The sequence below is a fragment of the Hevea brasiliensis genome, chromosome 4, assembly GCF_030052815.1.
Source record: "Hevea brasiliensis isolate MT/VB/25A 57/8 chromosome 4, ASM3005281v1, whole genome shotgun sequence".
Classification (NCBI taxonomy): domain Eukaryota; kingdom Viridiplantae; phylum Streptophyta; class Magnoliopsida; order Malpighiales; family Euphorbiaceae; genus Hevea; species Hevea brasiliensis.
This window is the reverse complement of record NC_079496.1, coordinates 111775612-111799964: the sequence shown is the minus strand read 5'-3', so window position 1 is coordinate 111799964 and position 24353 is coordinate 111775612. Positions and strand designations below refer to the sequence as shown.

The 24353-nt window shown below is 31.8% G+C and overlaps 2 protein-coding genes and 1 pseudogene across 4 annotated transcripts; 2 read left to right on the top strand and 1 right to left on the bottom strand.

Annotated features, from left to right (window-relative positions):
- Positions 1-903: 903 nt before the first annotated feature.
- LOC110635972 (phospholipid:diacylglycerol acyltransferase 1-like) lies at positions 904-7645 on the bottom strand (annotated as a pseudogene).
- A 3829-nt stretch (positions 7646-11474) lies between these two features.
- On the top strand, positions 11475-16864 carry LOC110632851 (protein Brevis radix-like 4). 3 transcript variants are annotated; one of them, XM_058145952.1, is made up of 7 exons: positions 11477-11767; positions 11983-12117; positions 12204-12598; positions 14548-14683; positions 15038-15438; positions 16410-16532; positions 16608-16864. In XM_058145952.1, exons 2-6 carry the CDS (start codon positions 11992-11994, stop codon positions 16486-16488), a joined length of 1137 nt encoding a protein of 378 aa, XP_058001935.1. In that variant the 5' UTR covers positions 11477-11767; positions 11983-11991; the 3' UTR covers positions 16489-16532; positions 16608-16864. The 3 variants fall into 3 exon arrangements, with proteins under 3 accessions (XP_058001936.1, XP_058001935.1, XP_058001934.1); XM_058145953.1 differs by having other exon boundaries at positions 11475-11773; positions 16410-16864; XM_058145951.1 differs by having other exon boundaries at positions 16410-16864.
- A 4040-nt stretch (positions 16865-20904) lies between these two features.
- On the top strand, positions 20905-22550 carry LOC110632843 (protein BIG GRAIN 1-like C). The gene has a single exon (XM_021781191.2). The coding sequence runs from the start codon at positions 21324-21326 to the stop codon at positions 22476-22478; it is 1155 nt and encodes a 384-aa protein (XP_021636883.1). The 5' UTR covers positions 20905-21323; the 3' UTR covers positions 22479-22550.
- Positions 22551-24353: the final 1803 nt, after the last annotated feature.

Sequence of the window (24353 nt, the reverse complement as noted above, 5' to 3'; positions counted from 1 at the left end):
TAAAATTTAATTTTAAAATAAAAATTAAATTTATTTTAATTATGTTTTGTGAATTGAATAAATTTATAAAGATATTTTTATCACTTCAAAAATTCTCTGCCTCCTTTATACATTTATATATATTATAGATTAATTAAAATTTTTGAAATTAAGTTTAATATAATTAATTATAAAAATTTTAAAATAAATATATTTTTTTTCCTCCCACCGTCAACAGAAGTAGGGCGAAGAATCCTTAAATATTAATCAACCCATGAAGGTTTTTGACAGAGAGTCACGACACGACGGCGATAACGTCTCTCAGACTCCGTCCTTTGACGCATCCTCCTCCACTAACATTAATTATTTATTAATAATCATTTAATTATCCAAACTGGCTTCAAATCTATTATATATTTTATTTATATATTGCTAGATTAAGATTTATTAATCCTTAAAGCATGATATTTTTCGTTTTACCAGTTCTTGTCCATATCACATTTTAGCAAAATTGACATGTTTAACAGGCTCAATGAAGCAGATGACTCTGTCAGCACCTTTAAACATATTCTGATTGTAGGCCTTTAATGTTCAATTTATCTAATTTTGGTTTGATTTCTCATACCCACACGTTAAGCCTAAAGTGTGGACCGTCTAAAAATTGTCAACATCTTGACATATTAAATCCATTCCGAATTCGGTAATAAATCTTTTTTTTATGAATTGAATTAAATTAAGAATATCAACGGTTAACCCCAAGTCTTGAATTTAAAAAGACAATAACGGCGGCACTTAGAAAATCTATTCTTATTGCAGTTTGAAAAAATAAAAAATAAAAAAAGTGGCCCCTGCCAGCTTCAAGAGGATGGCAACTCTTTTAAGAATCGATCTTGAAAGGCCTCATCAATTCCATTAGAATCAAAATGGGGTGGAAGCATCTTTAATTAAATCTCCATTCTGCTGGACCCAAAAACCACCAGGAACAACACGTCTAAGAACAAAATTTTAGTGCAGTGCCCTTTAGGAAAGGGGTCAAAGCTACAACATGGAGATCAAAAATTCAAAGGGAAGCCAAACAAGCTTATAACACATTTTATTCACAATACTTGAATAAATTACAGGTTGACCAAAATTTCAGGCGACTATAGAACTTAAGTGCACCAAAAATGGTAGGTGCAAGCAACGTAGAAAGTTCATTGATCTCAGTAACCTTGTGAGGTCCTTTCCAAAACAATATTGGTTGCAGAAACCTCATTCAACATGAGCTGATAGATGTACCTCCACAATTCACCAATATTTGCTGCATTCACAGTCTGTTAGAAGTGTCTCAAGTGCAAGGGGGGAAGTAGGCATGATTTCTGCTGCCAATCAATACGTGTGACTAGAGTGAGGCCAGGCCAGAAAGAAAATTGCAATGTATATAGGCAACTGCTAGTTCATATGACAACGTAGAAAAGCAACTTAGATGAAAAATGATCCAATCCTACCTAGTCTCAGGCCAGTTTTGTTATTAACAGAGTACTAAAACAAGTAGAACCAATAGTATATTTAAAAATACATGGCAAATAATGCATCAACTGAATCAGTACTCTACTTCATTCGTAGATAACATATAAACCAGTTTTCAGTGCTCACCTTATGAACTATAGATGCAAGCTGATCTTTTCAGACCATTTGAAAATATCGGAGTGAATTTGGTCTCCTCCCAAGTCCTCTCCTGTAGCTCCTGCTGCTACCCTTATAATGTCCTCTATTAGTGCGAAGTTCCCCAGTATATCAACATGAGCACCACTTTGGGTGCCTCGGCCCTCTAGAAGATTAGCTGGAGGGGCATGATTATATTCCCTTATATAAGTACGAATGCCTGAAGGATTGAATCTTGTTTTGCCTCGCCAACCCTTTGCACACATAAAACCAGCACTCAAAACAGGAACTGTCTCGTCTCCATTAACGGAAAAAACTCCATCTTTTAGACAAGAGTTCTCAATTCCACCGGTTGCCGAGGTATCTATCTGAAATGGAATTGAGCATTCAGTAGTAGAAGCTAGCTTGTAAACATATGCTCTTTCAGTGGGTATTCCAACTCCATACATAGAATATATCTCCATCTCAGGAGCATTCGGTAATCTGTACAAACAATAAAGAAAATTAAGCAGTCCCCCCAATGAAAATTTGATCAAGTACAGGACCATCATAAAGAACAAGCTTATGATTTGACCAGTAATCGTCCTAAAGCAAAAATGAATTAAAATTATTCATTACTATAAAGCTTAAGATAACAGTTGCAAGAGAAGCTGGGGAAAAAAAGAACAACAAAATGATTATCAGCCCAAGTGGAACATATTTGGTATATAATTAAGTAATTTACAGATATGGGATTTACAAAATTCCAATTTGTATGTTTTTATTGTGATAATCTAGCTGTTCCAAGAGGAGTCAGGCACACAAGCAAACTAAAAGCACTTTGCCAATCATAGAATATAACATGAACTTGCTTTACAAACTTACGTGCAGAAAAATTAAATTAAGTTCATTTGTTATCAATTAAAAACTCTCATTAACAAAATATGGAAATTCTCACCTTGTTTCTAAGGGGTTCGACCAATATTTATAGTGTTCGTATTTAGGATCATCCAAATCATCTGCAATCCCATGTGAAAAATGAGCACCTTCACGCTTTCATAAGCTTGGGAGCAACAAAATGAAGCAGATCCAAAACTGATCCAGCTGTGTATACTTTGTAGTTGACAACAGCTTTAATATGCCCGACATCCATTTCTTGGTACTCTGTCCAGATGTCACAGTTGTTTGCAGGGTTTTTAAAATTAATAGCATCCTGCAGATCAATGACATTAAAAAACATAAAAACATCAAACATCTCAGAAAACATGCAGCATAAGCAACTGATATATCTCAAGATGCAAATGAGCTAAGTTTTATCTATTATCATGAAAATAAAGCAGAACATTCAAAGGGGAAAAAAAACTTTGATATGAACTGATTAATAGAATAAGAACACCTGAGAATGCAATACACCAATAGATGAACAGTTGACTTCTCAAGTAATTGATTGTAAATTCTATTCTAGCATACTAAAAATGATTGATTATGCATGTTTAGATTTGATGCATGAGATTAGAAGCATGACACTTCCACCAAAAATATTTTCAAAATGTAGCCCTCAATGTCTAGAGGATATCAAAAGGCAGAACCATTGTGATCATCACCAAAGGAGCAAATGATATCATGGGGAATTGAGGAAAAGAGATAAATGAATATGTACTAGATGAACCGATAACCTTAATTTCATCAACTTTAAATCCATGTGTGTGTGTGTGTGTGTGTGTGTGTGTTATACATTTTCATGTCCTTAACTGAACAGGAAGTATTACCCTGAAATCAATCCGCTCAATTTTGGAGGAATGAAGCTCAGCCACATCTTTCCCAAACGATATAATTCTCCCATAGTTCACACCTTCCGTGAAACTTGATGCCCCTTTCCCATTTGGAATTGCAGTGTGTGTACTATTGTTTTTTGGCTTCTTTGCGCCACAATTGTAGATTCCTTCAGGAGACCAATCAAGGCCACCCCAGATTGTATCTCCACCTTTTGGTATCATAGACATGGTTGAATCCCATGTACGAGTCATCCGCATTAAATGTTGCAGAGTTTGAAGACCAAAAACATCCTTATCCAAAAAACCCGGAGCGTAAGCCCTGTAAAATGATTAGCATTTCATCAAGACCAAAAAATTAAGCAGCACAAATTAGTCAGAAGATTCATAGGAAAGATGAAGTCATGGCAACATAAAATTAAATTGTTATTAATCTTTTGATTTTAGTAATTAAAAGAAAAACCTGGCTGCAGCAATATCCCTGGCTTCATTAGAGAAAAATCCTGAGACTGCTTTTGGCACACCTAAAAAGGGTCCACCAATATTCATCACTGCCTTTATATGCTTAGCACACCAATCTGTTCCACCCCCACCTCCCATTGGAGCAGGTGCCTCAACCCATTTCATGAAATGCAGAAAGTACAGAACACCCATTGAATGTGGAATAACAACCACCTTTCTCCCACCATTTGTAGCCACCATGAGTTCTATATTACTTTTTATCCGGCTCAGAGTTTGGTCCCTTACCTGATCAACTCAATTAGAAAGAAATTAGTAAACCAATTAAGAATGCAATACATACCTAAGGAGAAGAAATATATAAGACCACAAAAAGTGCTGACAGACAGTACGCAAAACTAAGACTTGGAAACTCTAGAAGAAAACATATGACTTAAAAAAGCAAATATATGGCTTAAAAAACCATACCTCAGTGTTCTGAAATGATATTCTCCAATCATATGCGGCCATATACATGGTTTTCTCCTCATATCCAATGCGAGCCAAATTAGCAATTAAAACTGCCCAGACAAAATAACCAGGTGCAAAATAATCAGCTGCCACAAGTCCAGATACAGGCCTGACCCTAATGCCAGGAGGGTCCAGTCCAGTTTCATTGTCCAGTGACATATGCTCAACCCAGCATAACGGTCTGCATGAAAATAGGAGAAACATAAGGGAAAGAAACAAGCTTCAAATAGTCAATTCCACCACCATTAATGTGCAATCTCATAATCAAGATAATTTGGAAAATGGCGAAATTTTAGGAATTGAACCAATTAAATCTACTTTAAATGAACATTTCAAACAGGAATTAATTGGTTCACTTAATAAACATATAGGAACAAGGAACAACAGCAATCAAATCAGATAAGAGTGCCTTCCCTTCTCTAAATTATCAGGTTGAATCGATGAAAATTGCCAACGACCAAAATACATTAATCATGGAACTTTACAGGCCACAAACTGACTACATAATATATACTAAAGTTTGCCTTCAAAATATTCAAATAATGTGACTGATATTATCTATTATGAAATATCTGTTTCAGAGAAGCATTTAAGAACAAATAGATTTTTCAAAAATTCAACTGCCTGCAGGTCAAATCTACTAAGGAAACTAACTATTGGTCCTAAAAACAATCAACTATTTTGATTTAGTTGCATGTATTTTTTGCCACAAAATCTAGCTCAAGGTACCCTTGGAGTACTGAGAGACAGATGTCCTTAGATCTAGTGATATACAAGAAAGACAATAATTACACAACATAATACACTTGCATTACAGATTTAATGAACACGCTAGGAAGCTAAAGATTCCGGTCAATTGTTAATAACCACTCCAACTAAAAGAAAGAACACTAAAAAAAAATCATAATGACCCAAAACTTATTCAATTAGTGTCTCTCAATAGGCAAGACATGAACAGTAGAAATGGATCTTTTAAATACCAAAGAACTATGCTCTTTAAAGAACCATCATATACTAATATCATAGTGCAAAAGCTATGCTTGGTGGATTCCATGTAACACAGGTTGGAAGACACATGCCATGACCTATCATTAGAATTTCATGGCACCACTATCATATATCAAAATTTTGACAAGAGTTCACTGTTATGCAAAATCCAGAAAAAGCATATAGAAGTCAAAGCCTACATGACACCAATATTTGTTTAATTCTTTTAGATGCAAAAACTTAAGGCAAGGAGACTTTAAATCATACAGAGGTGGTGGAAAAACAGAGAAGCGAGGAGAAGGTTCTCTCTTTCTCTCTCTCTTTCTTTTGGGGGTGGTGGGGGTGTTTGTTGTGGGGGGAATATGGCATTAAGTTTTAAAATTAATTAAATTTATTTTGAAGAGTGAAACAAACATGGTAACCACATACCAGCTAGTCAGAAAAAAATTGATACAAAATTAAACATTGACGTTAAACCCAATGATAATTACAAGCAGTTACACAAAAAATTTCTGTTAACAAAGAAGAAGATCAAAGCAGAGGTATCTAACTATAATTGTGCAAACATCACTTTACAATCACAGAAAAACAAGACAAAGTGTAGTTCTGCACACCCACGTGCACCAAATTATTAATCTACTAAAATTTGCCCTCAAACCACGTTGGTATAGAATGAGTCAGTTAGATTCTCTTTTCACACCAAATTTTTAATCAAATAAACTTTCCAGTCACATTTTTCCCATAGAATTAGATTGTAACTGCATGCCAACATGAAAATCACGCCTGAACATTTAACATATGTTTGGATTAGTCACTACTATATATTCTAGAGCATCTATCGGTTCAATACTTAACAAATTGGATTTCAAATCATGGACTTTCAAACAGGCTTCGTAACACTCCCAAAACTTCCAGATCGTCAACAGTAACAGCAGACAAGCTCATGTTGATTCTAATCTTATGGTCAGACATAATTACTCCCTATCCCGTCTGCTTACAGTAAACAGTAATAAAGCAGATGCACCCACCTAAAATTAATACATATTCAACTGGAAACTAGTATACTGGAACCAATAGTACAACCCATAGGTTTTACTATTCTAAAAAATCTATTACAAGTTACTTGTGAGGACTGAGGTGACCACCATTATCAAAATCAAACCCACTTTTGATTAATCCTTACCAACTAAGCAACCTCATACAACCACAGATCCCGTTAGGTATCATTTACTAATTGGATGGAAAAACACAAAAAAGGAACATGAACAAAAGAAAATATTCACATAATTGGATCTTTGAAGCCATAACTTGCATAAAATTAAGAACCGCAATTACAAATCGAGAAAAAAGAAATTTAAAAAGAAGAAAAATAGAAAAAGGTACCTTTTGTACACTTCCCCAAATGTGCCACCCCAGAGTCGCTTTCTAAACAATCCGTCAGCACACTGGTGTCCCTCCCACAATTCCAGCCCGCCGGTAACAATTCCAGGCACGAAAACCACCGGATGCTTGGCTGTTAGCCCTTCCTTTTTCAATTTCACGCCAGGCGGGTCGGGCAACGGCCCCGTGATCGCCTCCGCTACGTACTGAGGGAAAGAGGCAGGCATTGCATTGTACAAGAAAAGCAAAAACCACCATATCAAACATATACAACCAATGAACCAGCAACAGCTGTCTACGCATGTCCATTTCTTTATCCTCCTCTCTCCTCCGTCTTGCTTTGGCTTTGGTTTCTCCTTTCCTCTATCCTTCTTATCATCCTCTCTGTCTTTCTCAACCTCAGAGAAATCCGAAGAATTCTGCACTTTCGACCTCCGCCTCAAAATCAACATCGGATTGAACAGATTAGAGCATCTCTATCTGCTACATGTTCATGCTCACGAATAGAAACTGAGCTCGTTCGGCTTCCAGCAGAGTAGAGTAGACAGTGACAGTCCAACCCTAAACCCAATTTCGTCCACACATGTTTATATGCTTAAATTAGGAATCCTTAGTTTGGAACCATGAAACGACGTCGACCGGAGAACGCAAAACCAGTCGGCGAGAGACGACGCGGAACTACGTTATTGGCTGTTGAAGTTGAGCTTTGGAGGCTGTCCTTGGTGTGTAGAATTTTATAAGTTTCAAGATTCCCTGGTGGCGTTGGGCCCCGCGTGACAAAAAATACACGTGGCGGACTAGAAAATTTCTAGGCTTCTTCCAGCTACTAGAGGATCTGGAAATTCCTGGTGTGCCGTTGAATCCAAGCGGTGATAGCACGGATATGATGTGATCCAACGGCGGAGAAGTATAGTGGGCGAGAAATTGTTTTGACGGTGGATGAGGATGAGCATCGATCTTGGTGGGGAACGAGGTTTATCGCGTGACCTGAGGAGGGAGGAGTATAAATAAATTACAAAACGCTGCGTATGGCATGACTTTCTAGCTTATTGGCATGACTTGTCTGCGTCGCTTATTACACGTTACTACCAACCTGTAGCTGTTCTTTCCCCTGCATTTCAATTTTTATATCAAATTAAGAGGAAAAATTATTATTTAATTTTAATATTTTAACAATAATTAATTTTATATTTTAAAAATATATTATTTTATTTTTATATTTTATTTTTATTAAATTATTTAATTAATTTATAAAATTTTTTATTAATTAAAATTAGATAAATTATTATTTTATTTTATTTTAATAAAACTAATTAATTAATTTTTATATTTTAAAAAATATTATTATTTAATTTTTTATTTTAAAAATATTAATTCATATATTTCAAAAAATATAATCACAAAAATAAAAATTTTGTTATATAAAAATTAAATCTAAAATTTTTTTAATTGTTCAAGTATAATTTTGATTCATTTCTATGTGCATAAATTCTTTTATTGGGAATTAATTTTGATCAAATATTGTTTTCTACTACAGAAAAAATAAAATGATGCATAGGAAATTAAATGAAAATCTTAAACAATTGAAGAAAAATGTTAATTCACATTAGTCTTCACACAATAAAATTTATATTTTTTATTTAGTAATATTTTTTTAAAATATGTACACTAACTAATTAAATACACTAAAATAGAAAATTTGAATGGTAGTGCTTTCTAAAATATAAATATAAAATAAATAATTTTATTAAAATAGATAAAATAAATAATAATTTATTCATTGATTAAAAAAATTAACAGAAAAATTAAATAAACATGTTGATTTCAATAATCTCAAATATATATATATATATATATAATTCTAACGGAATAAGAACTAGGGATAACATCAAGTAAGGTTGTGATCAGAGATCGCTTCTCCATTATCGCCTTAAAATAATTTAAGATTTAAGGTTTGGGTGAGAATTTTCCAATCAATAAGTGAGACATAAGGGTGGATGGTCACGGTCCGATTTCAAATTGAAATCAAATCAAAATCAGTTTAATTAAAATTGGTCAAAATCGTAATTGATTTTTAATCGGACAAAAATTGCTTTTTATGTGAGTTGATTCAAGTTCATATTTTTCAAAAATCGTAAACCAGTTATTTTAAATCAGATTCAATTGATAATTTCGAACCGGATGAAATCGACGGTTTAAATATAAAATAGCTCAATAAATAGCTCACTTGACTTCTAATTTGTTTATATAAAATTTAAATTCTCTATATGGTTATTCTTTACACTTTCTTTAATTCTCAATACTCTCTCAATTTCGCTAAGCAATTATTTTATACATTTTTTTTTTAATTTTCAATACTATATTAATTTCCTTATTTTATTAGTTTATACGTTCATTAAAATTTTTAATTCTATTTCAATTACTTTATTATTATTCTATATCCTCAATAAAAATTTCAATACATTTTATTTTATTTTTTAATACTTTTTTTAATTATTAATTATTATATAATTTTTCTAAAAAAGGACAAGTAATAGAATTAGAAATTTTGATTCCCCTAAATTCAAAAAAGATGCATTGGTAAAATTATGTTCATGTACATTTTTTCATTTATTTGAAAAAAATTAATTTCAACTCTAATTTTTTTAATTAAGTTCAAGTTTTTTTTATTAATTTTTTTAAAAATAAATTAATTTCATTTATTTTATTTTATTTTGATTGAAATATTTTAAAAAAATTAAAATATTTTTATAAATATAACTCAATTCTAAATTAATATTTTTTTTGTTATTTAAATCACCCATAAACTATTTCGAAATCATATTAAACCATAATTTTTTGAATTAACCTTTAAATCATTTCAAATCAGGACTTGAATCGAAACTGATGATTTATGAACCGTATTTCAAATCATCTCAATCATGCAGATTTAGTTTAAATTTATTATTTCATAAAACTTGAACTGTCAGTTTAAGAATCGTTATTAGTAGTTTTTAAGTGGTAGCCACTCATGGTGAGACAGAATGAGTTTCTTGGCACATTTTTTTTTTTATTTATTATTATACAATATGAATATATTTAATACAAAATAAATTATAAGTTAAAAATATGAGTTTTAAATATAATTTTAATAATATATATATATTTTTATTAAATTTATAATTTTTAAATATTTATATAGAAATAAATTATTTTTTTAATAAAAAATATAATAATGTATTATTATGTAAGAAAAAAAAAAATTGAGTGCATGGTAAATTTTTTTTGAGCTGCATGATGAATTGTTCTGAGTTTTGGGAAGACTTGCCATCCATAATTAGGAATCCAAACCAACAAACATCTCGCTGACACTGATGGTGACCGGGCACTCGGTTCGAGTGATACGTGCAATGGAAGAGCAAGTGACCTGAGCGAGTGATAGAAGCATTTTTAAATCTGTTTAGTATTGTTATTAAAATTATTATTAAAAAATTATTATTTTTTTAAATATTTTAATTAAAAATAATTAAAAATTAAATTTAATAAATTTTAATTATAAAAATATTAAAATAATAAAATTATTTTCTCATTTTTTTAGTAATTTAATTTCATCAATAAAAAATAATAATTAAAAATTTTGTATTGCCATTCAGTATTTTTGTTATTGAATTTAATATTCTTCTACATGTCCTTTCTTAGATACAGAGGAGGAGCTTTAAGCATTGTATGACCAAATGATATTGAAAATGTTAGATTCATATTTAATAGAGAATATAAGCTTATAAAAATAAATTTTTAATTCATATATACTTAAATAAATCAATTTAAAAGGACTTTTTTTCAAAATTAATTTTAATAAAAAAATATTATTTTAAATACTCTTAAAAATTAATTTTTAAAAATTAATATATTATTTTAATATTATAATAATTAAAATTATTAAATTATTTTTTAATATTTTAAATTAATATATTTTAAAAACATTTTTCTCGATAACAATTTAAAAACAATACTTAATAGACCCAGAAAGGCAACTATCACATATTTAATTCTGAGGTGAGGTGGGGGTAATGTGTGTACAGTCGAATACTCCTCTCTAAGCACCATCAGGGGACTTTCGCTGTCCCCTACTTGAGACCTAAGAAACTAGCCTTATCTCTAATCGCAAGTTTAATTTTACCTGAGTCTCTCTCTCTTTCAAATGCTTCCACTTTCCTTCCCAGTAGTACGAAGCGAATTTTAAGCCTATTTTGTAGTAAGAATAAAAAATAATTAAAGAAGGGACTTATTTTGTTGAAAAAGGAAAATTATTAAAAATTTGATTTTCTTAATTTATAAAAAAATTACAAAAATTTACGTGAAAAATTCTTTTTTTTTTCTCTTTTAATAATTATTTTTAATATAATTTTATTTATAATAACAAAAATATAATAATTTCGCTTATCGCTTTTCTTTTATTAAAATATTAAAAATAAATAAATCAATTTTAAAATTTTTTATTTATAAAAAAATTATTAAAAAATAATTTTTGTTTTACTTTTTCATATAATTTCACTATTTTTTTTTTTCTAAATTAAAAGAGGCTTTAGTTAAAAAAAAAAAAAGAAGTTAAAAGAGGCCTATTACGTGGGTCCAAGGTCCATTAAAACCTGCTTCCTGACGCAATGTAAGAGACGGTACAGTAGTCTATGCAAAGCATGGTGAGCTACAGGTAACTCGACTATTACAATCAGCGGTGACCATCCGGTAGCAGGTAAACTTGCAAAGCATGCTCAAAACTGCTGCTACTACTATCCCCATTGTAGCGATTAGCCAACACCAAAGCTCAGCTGAAAAGGACAAAAAGATTCTTCTTTCCCATTTCGATCCTTTTGACCAATTTCTTTTTCCTTTTTTCCCCTCTTTATAATAATCATAATCATCTCCTTCTGTTTGTTTATTCATGTAATTCATACAAATTTGAGAGCAGAGAATCTCTGATCGCGTTACCTGAAGCGGGCATTCAAGCACTGCATGGCCACTGCGTTTTAGGAGCATCTCGTTTTTAGCGGTGCGACTCTCAAGCCAAACTGATTCATGTAAGTGTATGGAATTTCAATGCTTATCAATTTTCATTTTCCTGAATTCAATTCCACTCAATTCAAAATCCATGGTTTTGAAAATTGTTGCTGCTTTCTGATACGGTTAATTGTTAATACTTTGTGGGTTTGTATTGGATTTGGAGGTGAAATTCGATTCTCTGAGTACGAAAACGATTCTGAGTTAACTTTTTTGAAATTGGCAATGTGTGCAGAATTGAAAAATGCTGACGTGTGTACCTCGAACGAAGCAACCCGGCGATGACTCGTTGAGTCAAGCCGATGAGTCTGGCACCACGAGCATTCATAATACCAAACACCACCAAGCGATCAAATCCCTCACTACTCAGGTACTTCCAAATTCCAAAACCCTAACCCTCACTCCGTTGTTCTGTTTGGTAAGTCAATGTTTAATTATGTTTTTGTTTTTTAATAGCTTAGGGACATGGCATTAAAGGCCTCCGGAGCATACCGGCACTGCAATCCATGCACGGTGCCAACAACTCAGGGCCGTTTCAGGAGCAACTGGAACGAGTCTGACGCAGAGTCAGAGCGATTCCGGTGGTCGTTACGCCGGACCGGAAGCTCGAGCTCGACGACGACTAGAACATGGGGGAAGGAGATGGAGGCCAGGCTGAAGGGGATATCGAGCTCGAGCGGCGAAGGGACCCCAAACTCAATGAATGGCAGTGGGCGCCGGGTCGACCCGCCCGTGGTGTTCGTCGAAGAGAACGAACCCAAGGAGTGGGTGGCCCAGGTGGAGCCCGGTGTTCTGATCACTTTCGTTTCTCTCCCGCGCGGAGGAAATGATCTCAAGCGGATACGTTTCAGGTACGCCCTCCTAATTGATTAGATGTTAGACGGTCACGATTCGTTTTGATATACTCTCTCATTAATTTGAGTTTTGCGCCTTCGATCGATGGTGTCTGGTGCCTCATAACTGAGGTCATATCTTAGTACTGTTTCTCGTGGATTAGTATACGTCATCGACTGGTTTCTGTATACGAAAGATAAAAAGGAAAAGTAGCAAGGCGGTATTTGGATTCTGGTTTTAATGGTCAACAAAAAAAACAATATTTAACCCATTTGAAGGAAAGCATCCAAACGCAACCTTGGACGCCTCTGGTTCTGTGTTGTTCAAACGGAGGAAATAGAAGGGGACCCATATCCTACAGTAAAATTCACGCCTAGTGAAAGCAATCCAAGAAAAGTCAAAAAGAGAACTCATTGTGCCTCATTACTGGTGGTGGGGCTGATTTGATTGTGTTGGGTACCTTTATCACTGAGCGTTGTCGCTGTGTCGGAGGAGCCTCCTTCCTTTTCTTCCTCAAAAATTTTTTCCTTTTTTTCACTCCTGATTCTCCGTGGCTTTGTCACCTTATGACACCAATTTTTTGTCATGTTGTTGGTGATATCTCACATCCTCTGCCACTCCAAAACTATATACAAGACAAAATATGCCCTCAAGTCAGCCAGTGTCGGCAGCAACTACGACATGGCTAGCGAGTGAATAGACGTTTCTTGTTTCTCAGGGGACAATGATAACAACGTTCATGCCTAATAACATGTTTGGTACTCTGGTTTCGGTCGATTTAAAAATATTATTTAATTATTTTAAAATTTTATAATAAAAAATATCTAATTAATATATTTTAAATAATTTTTCTTCTTAAATAATAATTTCCCTCTTTTGTTGGATTTTCTTTTGCTCTACATTTGATTCCCTTTGCTATTCCAACCATTTTTTTTTTTTAAACTTTGTTATTCCAAAATTAGTTTCACATTATATCCAATTCGAGGGTCCCTTTGCTTGTATGTGTTAATGTAATAATTCTGCTTGGAGTTGTTAATGTAATGATGCTATTGATTGCAGTTGGTTTGAGTCACCCTATGTGTTTTGACTGATTAGACATCCACGATTATGTTGTTGCCACCTAAATTTTTATTCTATTGGGTTAAATTATTTTTTTAATTCTTGTATTATTTCATAATTAACACTTGAGTGAGCCCATCTATTTTAATAAAAACTTCCTAAATTCTTGGTTCCATTGTATATTTTCATTCCTTCATTAATTTTTGCCAATTTATCTATTAGTTAAGGGACTAAAAGGTTGTCAATAAGAGATTAAAGTATTAAAAATAGTAAAAATTTAATAACAAAAATGTTCATAATGGTGAGATGAATAACTAATCTTTTATGAGAGGCATTAAAGTATTTCACTTTTTATTAACAGCAAAAGTTGAGAAAAATGAATGAAAAGATAAAAGTGTATGACAAAATACAATGGCCTAAATGTTAATTATGGCATAATATAGAAAACAAAAGAGTAATTTACCCATTCTATTTCATGCACTGGAAATCCTCTTAAAAGTTACCCTATTCCTTTTTGGCACTTTGTCCAACTTGGTTGCCTATTGCCTAATATAATTAACGAAGAATATATTGAAGGCTTCAAGCCATAGGCATGTAAACCGCTGATAGCATGATGCATGTGAACCGTTGATCATCCTATGTTTTTATGTAAAAATATTTTATGACTTAAACTTCAATGAATTCTTTATATGAAAAAAATTATATCTGGTAATGCTTTATTTATTTATTTTTTTGTCTGATTGGCAAGCCCATTATTCAATTCACCTTATATTATTTTTAGTTGCCTTAACCTTGACCATATGCATAGTACATGCCAAATATTTCATGGCATCACTAATTCACTGTTTTATTATCATAATTTCACGAATATCAGGCTTCTGAATGTAGTTAATTGTCTTTGCTTTAGTCGAGACATGTTTAACAAGTGGCAAGCTCAAAGATGGTGGGCAGAGAATTATGACAGGGTCATGGAGCTTTACAATGTCCAGAGGTTTAATCGCCAGGCTTTTCCCCTTCCAACACCCCTAAGATCTGAAGATGAGGTGAGTTTCCACACTAGTTATGACTTCCCAAACAATGACATGAGGACATGATCAACGAGAGTGTAATAATCTCAGATAGCCACTTCAGGGCAATGATAGTGTAGTTTACTCGCAATACATTAAGTTAATTTAGTTTACTTATCAACGGTTTGCAATGTTAACCCATTCTACTCCAAAAAAGAGATTAATAGTAGGGCAGCAAGATCTTACATTGAATGACAGAGCATTAGTGGTAGTGTGAGGTGCCAGCATGTTGGGAGTGAGATGTACCTCCTTTCACACTACACGTTTGGAGTGATGAATTCAAATAAAATATTTTGATGCTGAAAATGTCATCTTTTAAAACCTGGACAGAGCTCAAAGATGGAGTCTGCAGAAGACAGCCCTGTAACGCCACCACTGACCAGAGAACGCTTGCCTTGTAATCTGTATCGACCAACAGGGATGGGAATGGGCTACTCATCCTCAGATTCACTGGATCATCATCCAATGCAAGCTCGGCATTACTGTGATTCAGGTGGTCTCACTTCGACCCCAAAACTCTCTAGTATTAGTGGGGCCAAGACAGAAACATCATCAATGGATGCTTCTATAAGAAGTAGCTCATCAAGGGAGGCAGATCGCTCTGGGGAGCTGTCAATAAGCAATGCTAGTGATATGGAAACTGAATGGGTTGAACAGGATGAACCGGGAGTTTACATAACTATCAGAGCCTTGCCAGGTGGCAAAAGGGAGCTCAGAAGAGTTAGATTCAGGTAAGATTCTGTGATCACTTTATGATAAGTGGATTGATATTTTCTCAGAAAGAATACCATGTGGAAGTAACTAACAAACAAGTTCCTAAATATGATATGGGATGTGATACACAAACGTGCTCTCATAGGTCATCGGCATGGTCATGAAATTATCGGCTCCATAATTGGATGCATTTTTGCTCATGAGTATGGATCCTTTTGATACAAACTAGAAATATGACGTTTCTGGCATATTCTTGGATCCTTGGATTCATCACTGTTTGATCTTTTTGCTAGTTGACATAAAGGAAATAATGGTCCCCAACCTGAATTCTAGTCAATTGAATTTTCTTATGATTAGCGTGGCTGGTGGAGAGAAAATATGGTGTGTATAATATACAAGTATATGCCATCCTTGAGTGCTAAATCTTTTACTCTCTGATATGGACTGTTGGATCAGTCAGCTATATCTCAATTAGATGACTACTCTAGCCATGTACTGTGTTGTACCATGATTCTGCCAGAATAGCAATCTGATTAAGGCATTATTGCCTGAATATCAAGCCTATGTATTGGACTGATTATGAGCTCTGGTATGCTTGGTTGTGTAGGAACACTGCCTGAATATCTGGATATACAATCTTCATGGTTGTTGGCAAATACTTTTCCCCTTTTGAATACTAGGACTGTTTTACAGACAAAAACATTACTGACAATTTGATAATGCTCCATGAGTAAGTTCTTGAGTGGATTTGATCTGACTCAATAATGATTGTTTGGACTTTATGATAGCGATATCGATGCTATAATTGAGCCAACTTACAATTATGACTTGAATTGACAACTTTCAAAAACAAATTACTGTGTTCATCATGTTGCTTCCACTGATTCTTTTCTTGTGTAGCATGAATTTATCAATGGCTTTTTTATTTTGTTTATGTAACTTAGAGTTGTATTTACTGGTCCACTTACTATGTGCAAATGTGATGCAGCCGGGAAAAATTTGGGGAGATGCATGCCAGATTGTGGTGGGAAGAGAATCGAGCCAGGATACATGAACAATACTTGTAATTGAGCAAAAAACAGTAGCTGCTGGTGCTGTCAAGATTGTGGGGGTGTGTTTATCTCTACTATTTCTTTGAATCATTTTTTTTTCTTCCTTCCATACTAGTAGAATCTCTTCCATACAGAATCTAAACAGGTGCTGCTGGCACCTCTCGATTTTTGGGAGACTCCTCGCATGATTCTTGGAAAAGTTTCTTACTTGTGAAGTTCCTCAACTTGGTAGATGCATGAGCATACCATCGTGGGAATTGGGATGATATCCTTAATTAATCTATATTTTAACAATTTCTTTTAATTATGGGTGGATAAAGAGCAATAGTTGTGTATTCACAGTTATATGGGTGGTCAACACATCAGTATCAATGAAAGAATGTGTTTTCTATTTTTTTTTTTTCTTTGCTATCTCTCGTTTTTCAAGCAATGCTTCCGTGTATAGTTGTGGACTTCATCATTCCAATGACAAAAACAGGAAAAGAGGGGGGAAAAAAAGAAGAGTAAAGTTGGAGCTATGATGTTGAGCTGTTTAGATTGTTAAATGACATCCATATGTAAATGATTGATTAGTTGGCGGTTAGTCTTTTCAAATTCGACTGTCGAGAAGGGAGGGATTATCGCATGCTTTCTCATGAAAAAGCCATGGATCCCACTTCTTATAAATTAGGAAAAGTTAAATATTTATATTTAAGAAAATATTAATTTTTAATACTCTCAATATATTTAATAATTAGGCAAAGAAGTGAAGTTTCTGAGTTTGGATTTTCAATAGCTTGACAATGATACTGTTAAGACTCTTTATAGGTGATCAATGAGTATAAATAATTAGGTCATTCGAGAAATAGATGTTGGTATTCCATTCCAACCGCCAAAACTTCCGCCATTCACAGAGTGCTTAAATCAATGAAGTTCAAGTTCACTTTTGGAAGAAGCTTTTTACCATTGTCTTGATAAAAATTATATAATTTTTCATTAATCTATTTTGTAATACTGTAATGAAAAGTCCATGCAACGAAACTGAGTCTAAAATCACTTGCCATTACATGGGTTGTCGGTTCACTTCGTATTCTCGAGCACTTTCAACCCAAAAAGTGTAGAAGGTAGATATTGGCCCTCGAACTAGTAAGTCTATGCCATGCAACTGCAAAGCTATCTAGTGAGCCCATTATCGCTGTGAAACAATGGGATAAATCATAAATATATTGGTAGTATTTCATCTTTTAGATTTTTATTTTTTAATAATTAAGTGTCCAATAGAAAATTTAATTTCATTAAAATTAATTTTGACTGAATTTATTTATCAGAAAATTAAATTAAACCTTTATTTCCTTTAAATAATATCGCTTTTATTCCTCTACCTCATTTATTTCTCTTATTTTTTTTCCTTTTTTAACAAAATTATTTTTTTATTTTCTTTTAAGAAAAATAAAAAAAAATATATAATTTATATAACCAAATCATTTTTAATTTAAAATTCAATCTCCACAAATAAATAAATAAATAATATTTATTAAGGCTATTTAATTTCTAAGAAAATAGAAAATTAATTTGTGTTAACAAAAATGCAAAAAGAGTCAACTTGAGATTGATAAAAAAAAAAATTCAAAAAAAGCAAGAAATTGGAATCATATAATAATTATTGACTATATTTAATTTATGATATGTAAATTTTTATATTACATATAACAAGAGAAAAAAAAATAAAATTTTTATTTAAAAAAAAAAGAGAGAGAATCTATTATAAATAAAAAAAAAAGTGGAAGAGATGAATAGAATGGAGAAATAAGAGCAATACTATATATAAGGATATATTTATCTATTTTAATATTATAATAAATAAATTTAACTAAATACATTTTAAATAAAATAAAATTTTCATATTCAGCTAATTAATAAAAATTAAATATTAATTTGAAAATTTAGAAAAATTCAGGCATTATTAATATATTTATTTCTTAAGAACAATGAGATATAAGTGTAAATGCTTTGTTCATATTAGAAAGTAATACAATTCATCTTATTAAAGTAGTTTTGTTTTTGGGTTTTTCATTTATATTTCATTTCTAATACATCAAATTGGATAAATTTATTATCAATATTACATTTTAAACTAAAATTAAAAATAAGATAAAATTAAAAAAATATATAATTTTTTTATCATCATTAGAAAGTTGTGTTCAATTAACGTGTTGAAAACTAGAATTTAGCAAAAGCATTTATGCTTTTAAGGGGAATAGGCTCTCTTCTTAAAATAAAGTTTTTAAAAGTGAGTTTTTTTTTATATTTTTTAAATTTTTATAATTTTTTAATATCTAATAAAAAGAATTTTTTTTTTAAATATTTAAAAATTTCAAAGATAAAACCTCCCAATCCATCAATTTGGTAAGTTGATAAGTTAAGGCTTTTGAACTTAAACACAAGTTGGAAGTTTTCAAATCTTGGAAATTTTTTTTTTTAAATTACTTTAAAAAATTGTTTAATTATTTTAAAATTTTTATAATTAATACATTAAATTTAATTTTAAATCAATTTTAATACTCTCTATTTATTATATTTAAAAATATATTCTTTTAATAATAATTTTAACAATAATATCAAATAAATCCTTAAGGATTAACTAATCATAATTAATGAAAAAAATATATATTTAAATATGTTAATAAAAGAATATTCAAAAATAAATTTTAATTATAATAATTTTAAAATAATTAATTATATTTAAAATAATAATTTTTTTCAAGAAAACGATTTTTTCACCTATAGTGATTTGAGTGAGTAAAAGCTTGTGAAAAGACTTGAGAAAAGATGATGTGAAAATAAAAATTTGCAAAGAGATTTCACCTCGCAATGGCATTGCGTTATGATTAATTTTCAGTTGCCCCAATTTTCTCATTCATCACCATCATCACCAAAATTAACTTTTATTTTCTTTTATCTCACATCACATTGCCACCCACCACTAAATTTTAATTATTTAATTTGAAAACTCAAAATCAATTATAAATAACATATATAGATAATTTTTCCTCTTGAGAAATTATTATTTAAATCAAATTTATTATAAATATAATTTAATTATTTTTTAAAAAATAATTTCAATTATTTCATAATTTATGATTTATAGACTTATTAAATATATAGGATATTATTTAATTTTGCACTCTCACTTTTACATTAAGTGGTTATGAAAATCGATTCTACTGCAAGCAATTTTATCAATCTCACGTGTAATTAAAATAAAAGGTTGATTTGATTAATTACAAAATGAGTATAAAATTTAAAATTAAATATAAAGCCTTAAAAAAAATAAAAACTACTAAGAATAAAAGATAAATAAACTATTGAAATTTGTGTTATTTGATTGAGTTATTGGAGCTTAAAAATAATTAATAAATTAATTAATTATTTTGATGTAAATAAAATATATATAATAGAACTCATATTTTTATATTAAATTTATAATTTATCTAATCACTTAATTAATTTTTTTTAGAACTATTTTGTCCAGACTCAATACATAATAACATGAAAAGTTTATAATTTGATTCTTACATTTTGTTTATATTATACTTTAGCCTCTAAATTTTAAAAAATTAATTATTTAATCTCTAAATTTTATATTATATTACATTTTAGTTCATTAATTTTGAGAAATAAATTATTTAGTTTTACATTTTGTATTATATCACACTTTAGTTTTATAATTTTAATATATAAAATAATTTAGTCATTCTGTTAATAGATGAAATTATTATAAATATTAAAACTATAAAGACTAAATTATTCTATATATTAAAATTAAAATGATTAAATAATTCATTTATTGAAATTCAGAAATTAATGCATAATGAAGTGTAAAATTTAGAGATTAAATAATTAAAATTTTAAAATTTAGAAATTAAATTGTAATACAAGATAAAATTTAGTGAATAAATTGTAAATTTTCATATATTAGTGAATTCTTAAATATAAAATAAATAAAAATAAATTATATATCTATTTTTCCATTTAACTAACATCGTTTGGAAGCTTTTTAAAGAGGAAGGAAAATAAAGAAAGAAAAATAAGGAATGAAAATAAAAATTATTTTTCTTACCTTTGTTTGAACTGAGGGGAAATATTGGAAGAAAAGTTATTTTATAAATAATAAAATTATAATTTTATCCTTAAATTTAAAAAAAAATTTATAAAACATAGAAATATATTTATAATTTTAAATATTTTTCTCTTACTTTTCTCATTTTAAGAAATAAGTGAAAAAAAAGAAACATTTTTATTTTTGCTATAAAATTTTCTTCTATATTTATTTTTTACTCAATTCAAATAAAAATAATAAAAAATAAAATTATTTTCTTCTTTTATTTTCTTCTCTCCCTTATTTTCCTGCCTTTCCAAACATAGTGTAAACGGCCACCCTGTCCAACTCTCAACTATTATTTAACCGCACGCGCGCTCTGGCGTACCTCTCCTTTTTCATGTCTTCCTTTTGCTAGTTTCTTCTTGCCTTCTCTTTTTCTTTGATTATTCAAAGCTCAGCCGTACACAAACAGACCAGACCAGACGACATCTTCCCCTACAGAGAATACCCAACAGGGAAATTTTTCTTTCTGTACTCTTGTTTCTCTCCCTCGTTTATTTTAACAAAAAGATATTTCCTTTTCTCTCATTCTTCACATGACCTACTTCTACTTGCCATTCTATTGATGTGTCTTGCAGCTTTTGACATTCTCTTGGCGGACACTATACCTTACCACTTCCTTAAACTATACCTCCCTGTCTTTTCATCTTCAGACTTCTCTCTTCTCTGCTTCTCTTTATAAGCCTCTTTTTCTTCGCTGTATATAAGCATGTATAGGAAGGAGAGGTCTTCCAGGGAAATGGAAAACACATTTACTCAAAGGAAGAGAACCCCATCTTTCTCTTCTTCTCTTCTTGATGCCATTTACCGTTCTATTGATGAACCCAATGGTGGTGTAGAGAAAGTTTTCAGTCAATATAGAGAAACTACTGTGATAAAGAAACAGAGCACTACCAACTCTGTTTCTATGGCTCGGCGTGATGGGTTTCTTGAAGAAGATAAAGAATTATCTAATCTTCGACGAGCTATCATGATTGAAACCTGGATGGAGAAGCAAAGCACTCGTCGTTCTATGCATTTTAATTCTACTTGCACTTCTTCAGATTCTAGCTCTGGAGCAGGTGGAAGTGGTGGAGTCTTCTCGTCCTCTGAAGCTGAATCTAGTGTCAAGGAAAATTCAACAAGAGGATCGAGTTTAACCCCACAAAGAAACAAGCCTCTTCCAGAAAAGCAACAGAAGCCCAAGTGTGAAGGAGGATTTACCAAGACAAAGCTACGAGCACAGAAAATCTATGGCGAATTAAAGAAAGCAAAGCAACCAATTTCACCAGGAGGTCGCATTGCCAGCTTTCTCAATTCTATTTTCCGTTCAGGGAGTGCCAAGAAAGTGCAAATGTGTTCCATTGGTGCCATGGACGATGTGAGTTGCCAGCGTAAATCAAAATCTGCATGTTCTTCAGTTACATCCTTTTCAAGTTCTTGTTTGAGCAAAACGCCTCCTTCAAGAGGGAAACAGAGCAATGGGAATAAACGGTCAGTTAGATTCTATCCTGTTAGTGTCATTGTTGATGAGGATTCTAGACCTTGTGGTCATAAATGTATCTATGAAGATGATCCTGGGTTGATGCCAATGCCTGTGCCTCAAAAAATTTCAAAGAGTTCTTCACTAAAGGAAGATGTTGCTAAAGGAGGAAATTACATCAGGAATTATAAGAAGAAGAGTGTCAGTGAATTAGATTTCAGGGGTTTTCACAGTTATATTGAAGATAGCGATGAAGATGAAGATGATGAGAGTTGCTCAAGCTCTGATCTTTTCGAGCTAGATCATCTTATTGGGATTGGAAGGTACATAGAGGAGCTACCAGTTTATGAAACTACTAGTTTGAAAACAAATCAGGCCATTGCTAATGGCTTCATCCTGTAGTTCATTCTATAATCTGTCAATGTAATTATTTGAATGGGAAATCAATTTAATAACTTGCCATCTCTCTGTCAATTATCATTTTAGCTTCTGTTTTGGAAGAAAGAATGGAATTGAGATATGGCAGTGAGAAACAATGAAATATTCAACACTCTACTTCACACTGTGAACCGTTAAAGCAATACATAAAAGGTTAACTGAGAAAGAAAGTGAGAGAAAAAAGTAGGCAGAAATCTTCTCCCCAATGACAATTGATGTCCTTGCTTTTACACTGCCTCAGCACATGGCCTCAACGTTGCGAGTAAAATGTCCCACCTTAAAAATGATTACTTGCGTTAGAGGTTTCAAAATTTCCCCTTCGCTATTTTCTAGTTTTGGCTCAAAGGGATCGATTTTGAGTCTTCATAACGTTCTTGATAATTCTATTATTATTAAACTAAACTTTATAAATATTGCAGCTTACCCCCAGGAATTTCTCTCTCTCTCTAACATCCAGAGAGAGACTTTTCTCTCAGTTTTTTTTTTTCTTTTTGAGGCTTAGTCCTTGTCATTTATCGACTAGAGGCCGTCCTCGGCCACATTTGAGTTGGTGAAAGCTCCTTCCCCTAGCCCAAAGTGTGAGTTCCTCCCTCCCCACCACCTCTGAGTTGGGTTGAACACAGAGGTTATCTTGTGGTTTTTGTGTGTAGATCTAGGACTTCATGATGTGAAAATATGCTTGTGTGGTTGAACCAAGCCAAAGTAGTTGTCTGATCTAGCTTGGGGGTTGAATCTTGGCCTGCAGGAGATGATTTGGTTGCTAAAGGAGTTGCTAAGAGAGGATGGTTATCCTTAAGGTGTTAATATATTGTGGCTACCTTTTATGGCTACAAGAGAATGAGAGACCATTTGGGCTCTGCCATTCTCCTCTTTCTTTCTTCATGAACCATTTGGAGTAGAGCACCAACAGACCTTAATTAGTGGCTTGGGTTTGGTTGAGTTGAGGACCTTCTATTGTTTGCCTTGAAAAGGCTTGTTCCTTCAAGGTGAGGTTCAACTATAGGTGTTGCGTTTTTGTCATTTCTGTGCGATAACCATGATGGACGGCAGCGAATGGAGTGATGTTGTCAATGTTGCTTTAAAAGTCATATGCTTTAGTCTAGGGTTTCTATTTTTTAGGCTCATGAGCTTTGTATTCAGGGTTGGATTGGATAGTCTGCTGTTTTGGTCTCAGCTGGATAGGCTTTTGGCCTTAGGCTTGTAATGTTCTCCCCATTTTGATGAGTATTATCTTTAAAAAAAAAAAAAATATATATATATATATATATATATATATATATATATATATATATATATATATATATATATATATATTTATTTATTTATTAATTCATAATATCGATTTTAAATATTTTTTTCCTCCTTGTTTGGAATGAATTAAAATTTCTTTTCCTTCTCTTTTGGGCATGCAACGAGTTGATTTCCTTGCTGTAATACAAAATTCTACAAAGGAATTGACAAAATGGTTCCCTGGAAATGTATTGACCTAATTCTAGAAGAGTTTAAAACCAAGAAAATGTGTGAAGAAGAAAAGTGGTAACTGGTAATAATTTTTTCTTGCATTGCCGAATTACAGACTTGTGTTTGAATGATGATTGGGACTTAATTTTAATATACGCAAATTGTGATGATGAGATTAGAGATTGTCAGTTTCAAACTTTACTTCAATATAAGTCTTTTGTGCGGCAAGATTGTGTTTTTGCAGGGGATTTTAACTACATTACTTCTTTTCTTGAAAAAATTAGAGGCAATAATCATTTCCAATAAAAAATTAGAGCCTTCAATCACTTCATTGACTCCTGGGGATTGATTGATATTGGTTTTTTTGGGTTTCCTACT

Bases quoted from the DNA above. Each gene is read 5' to 3' on its own strand.
- LOC110632851 (XM_058145953.1), top strand. From the start codon at position 11,992: ATGCTGACGTGTGTACCTCGAACGAAGCAACCCGGCGATGACTCGTTG. The intron at 12,599-14,547 runs GTACGCCCTCCT...TCTTTGCTTTAG, and splicing joins CTCAAGCGGATACGTTTCAG to TCGAGACATGTTTAACAAGT. The intron at 14,684-15,037 runs GTGAGTTTCCAC...AAACCTGGACAG, and splicing joins CCCTAAGATCTGAAGATGAG to AGCTCAAAGATGGAGTCTGC.
- LOC110632843 (XM_021781191.2), top strand. From the start codon at position 21,324: ATGTATAGGAAGGAGAGGTCTTCCAGGGAAATGGAAAACACATTTACT.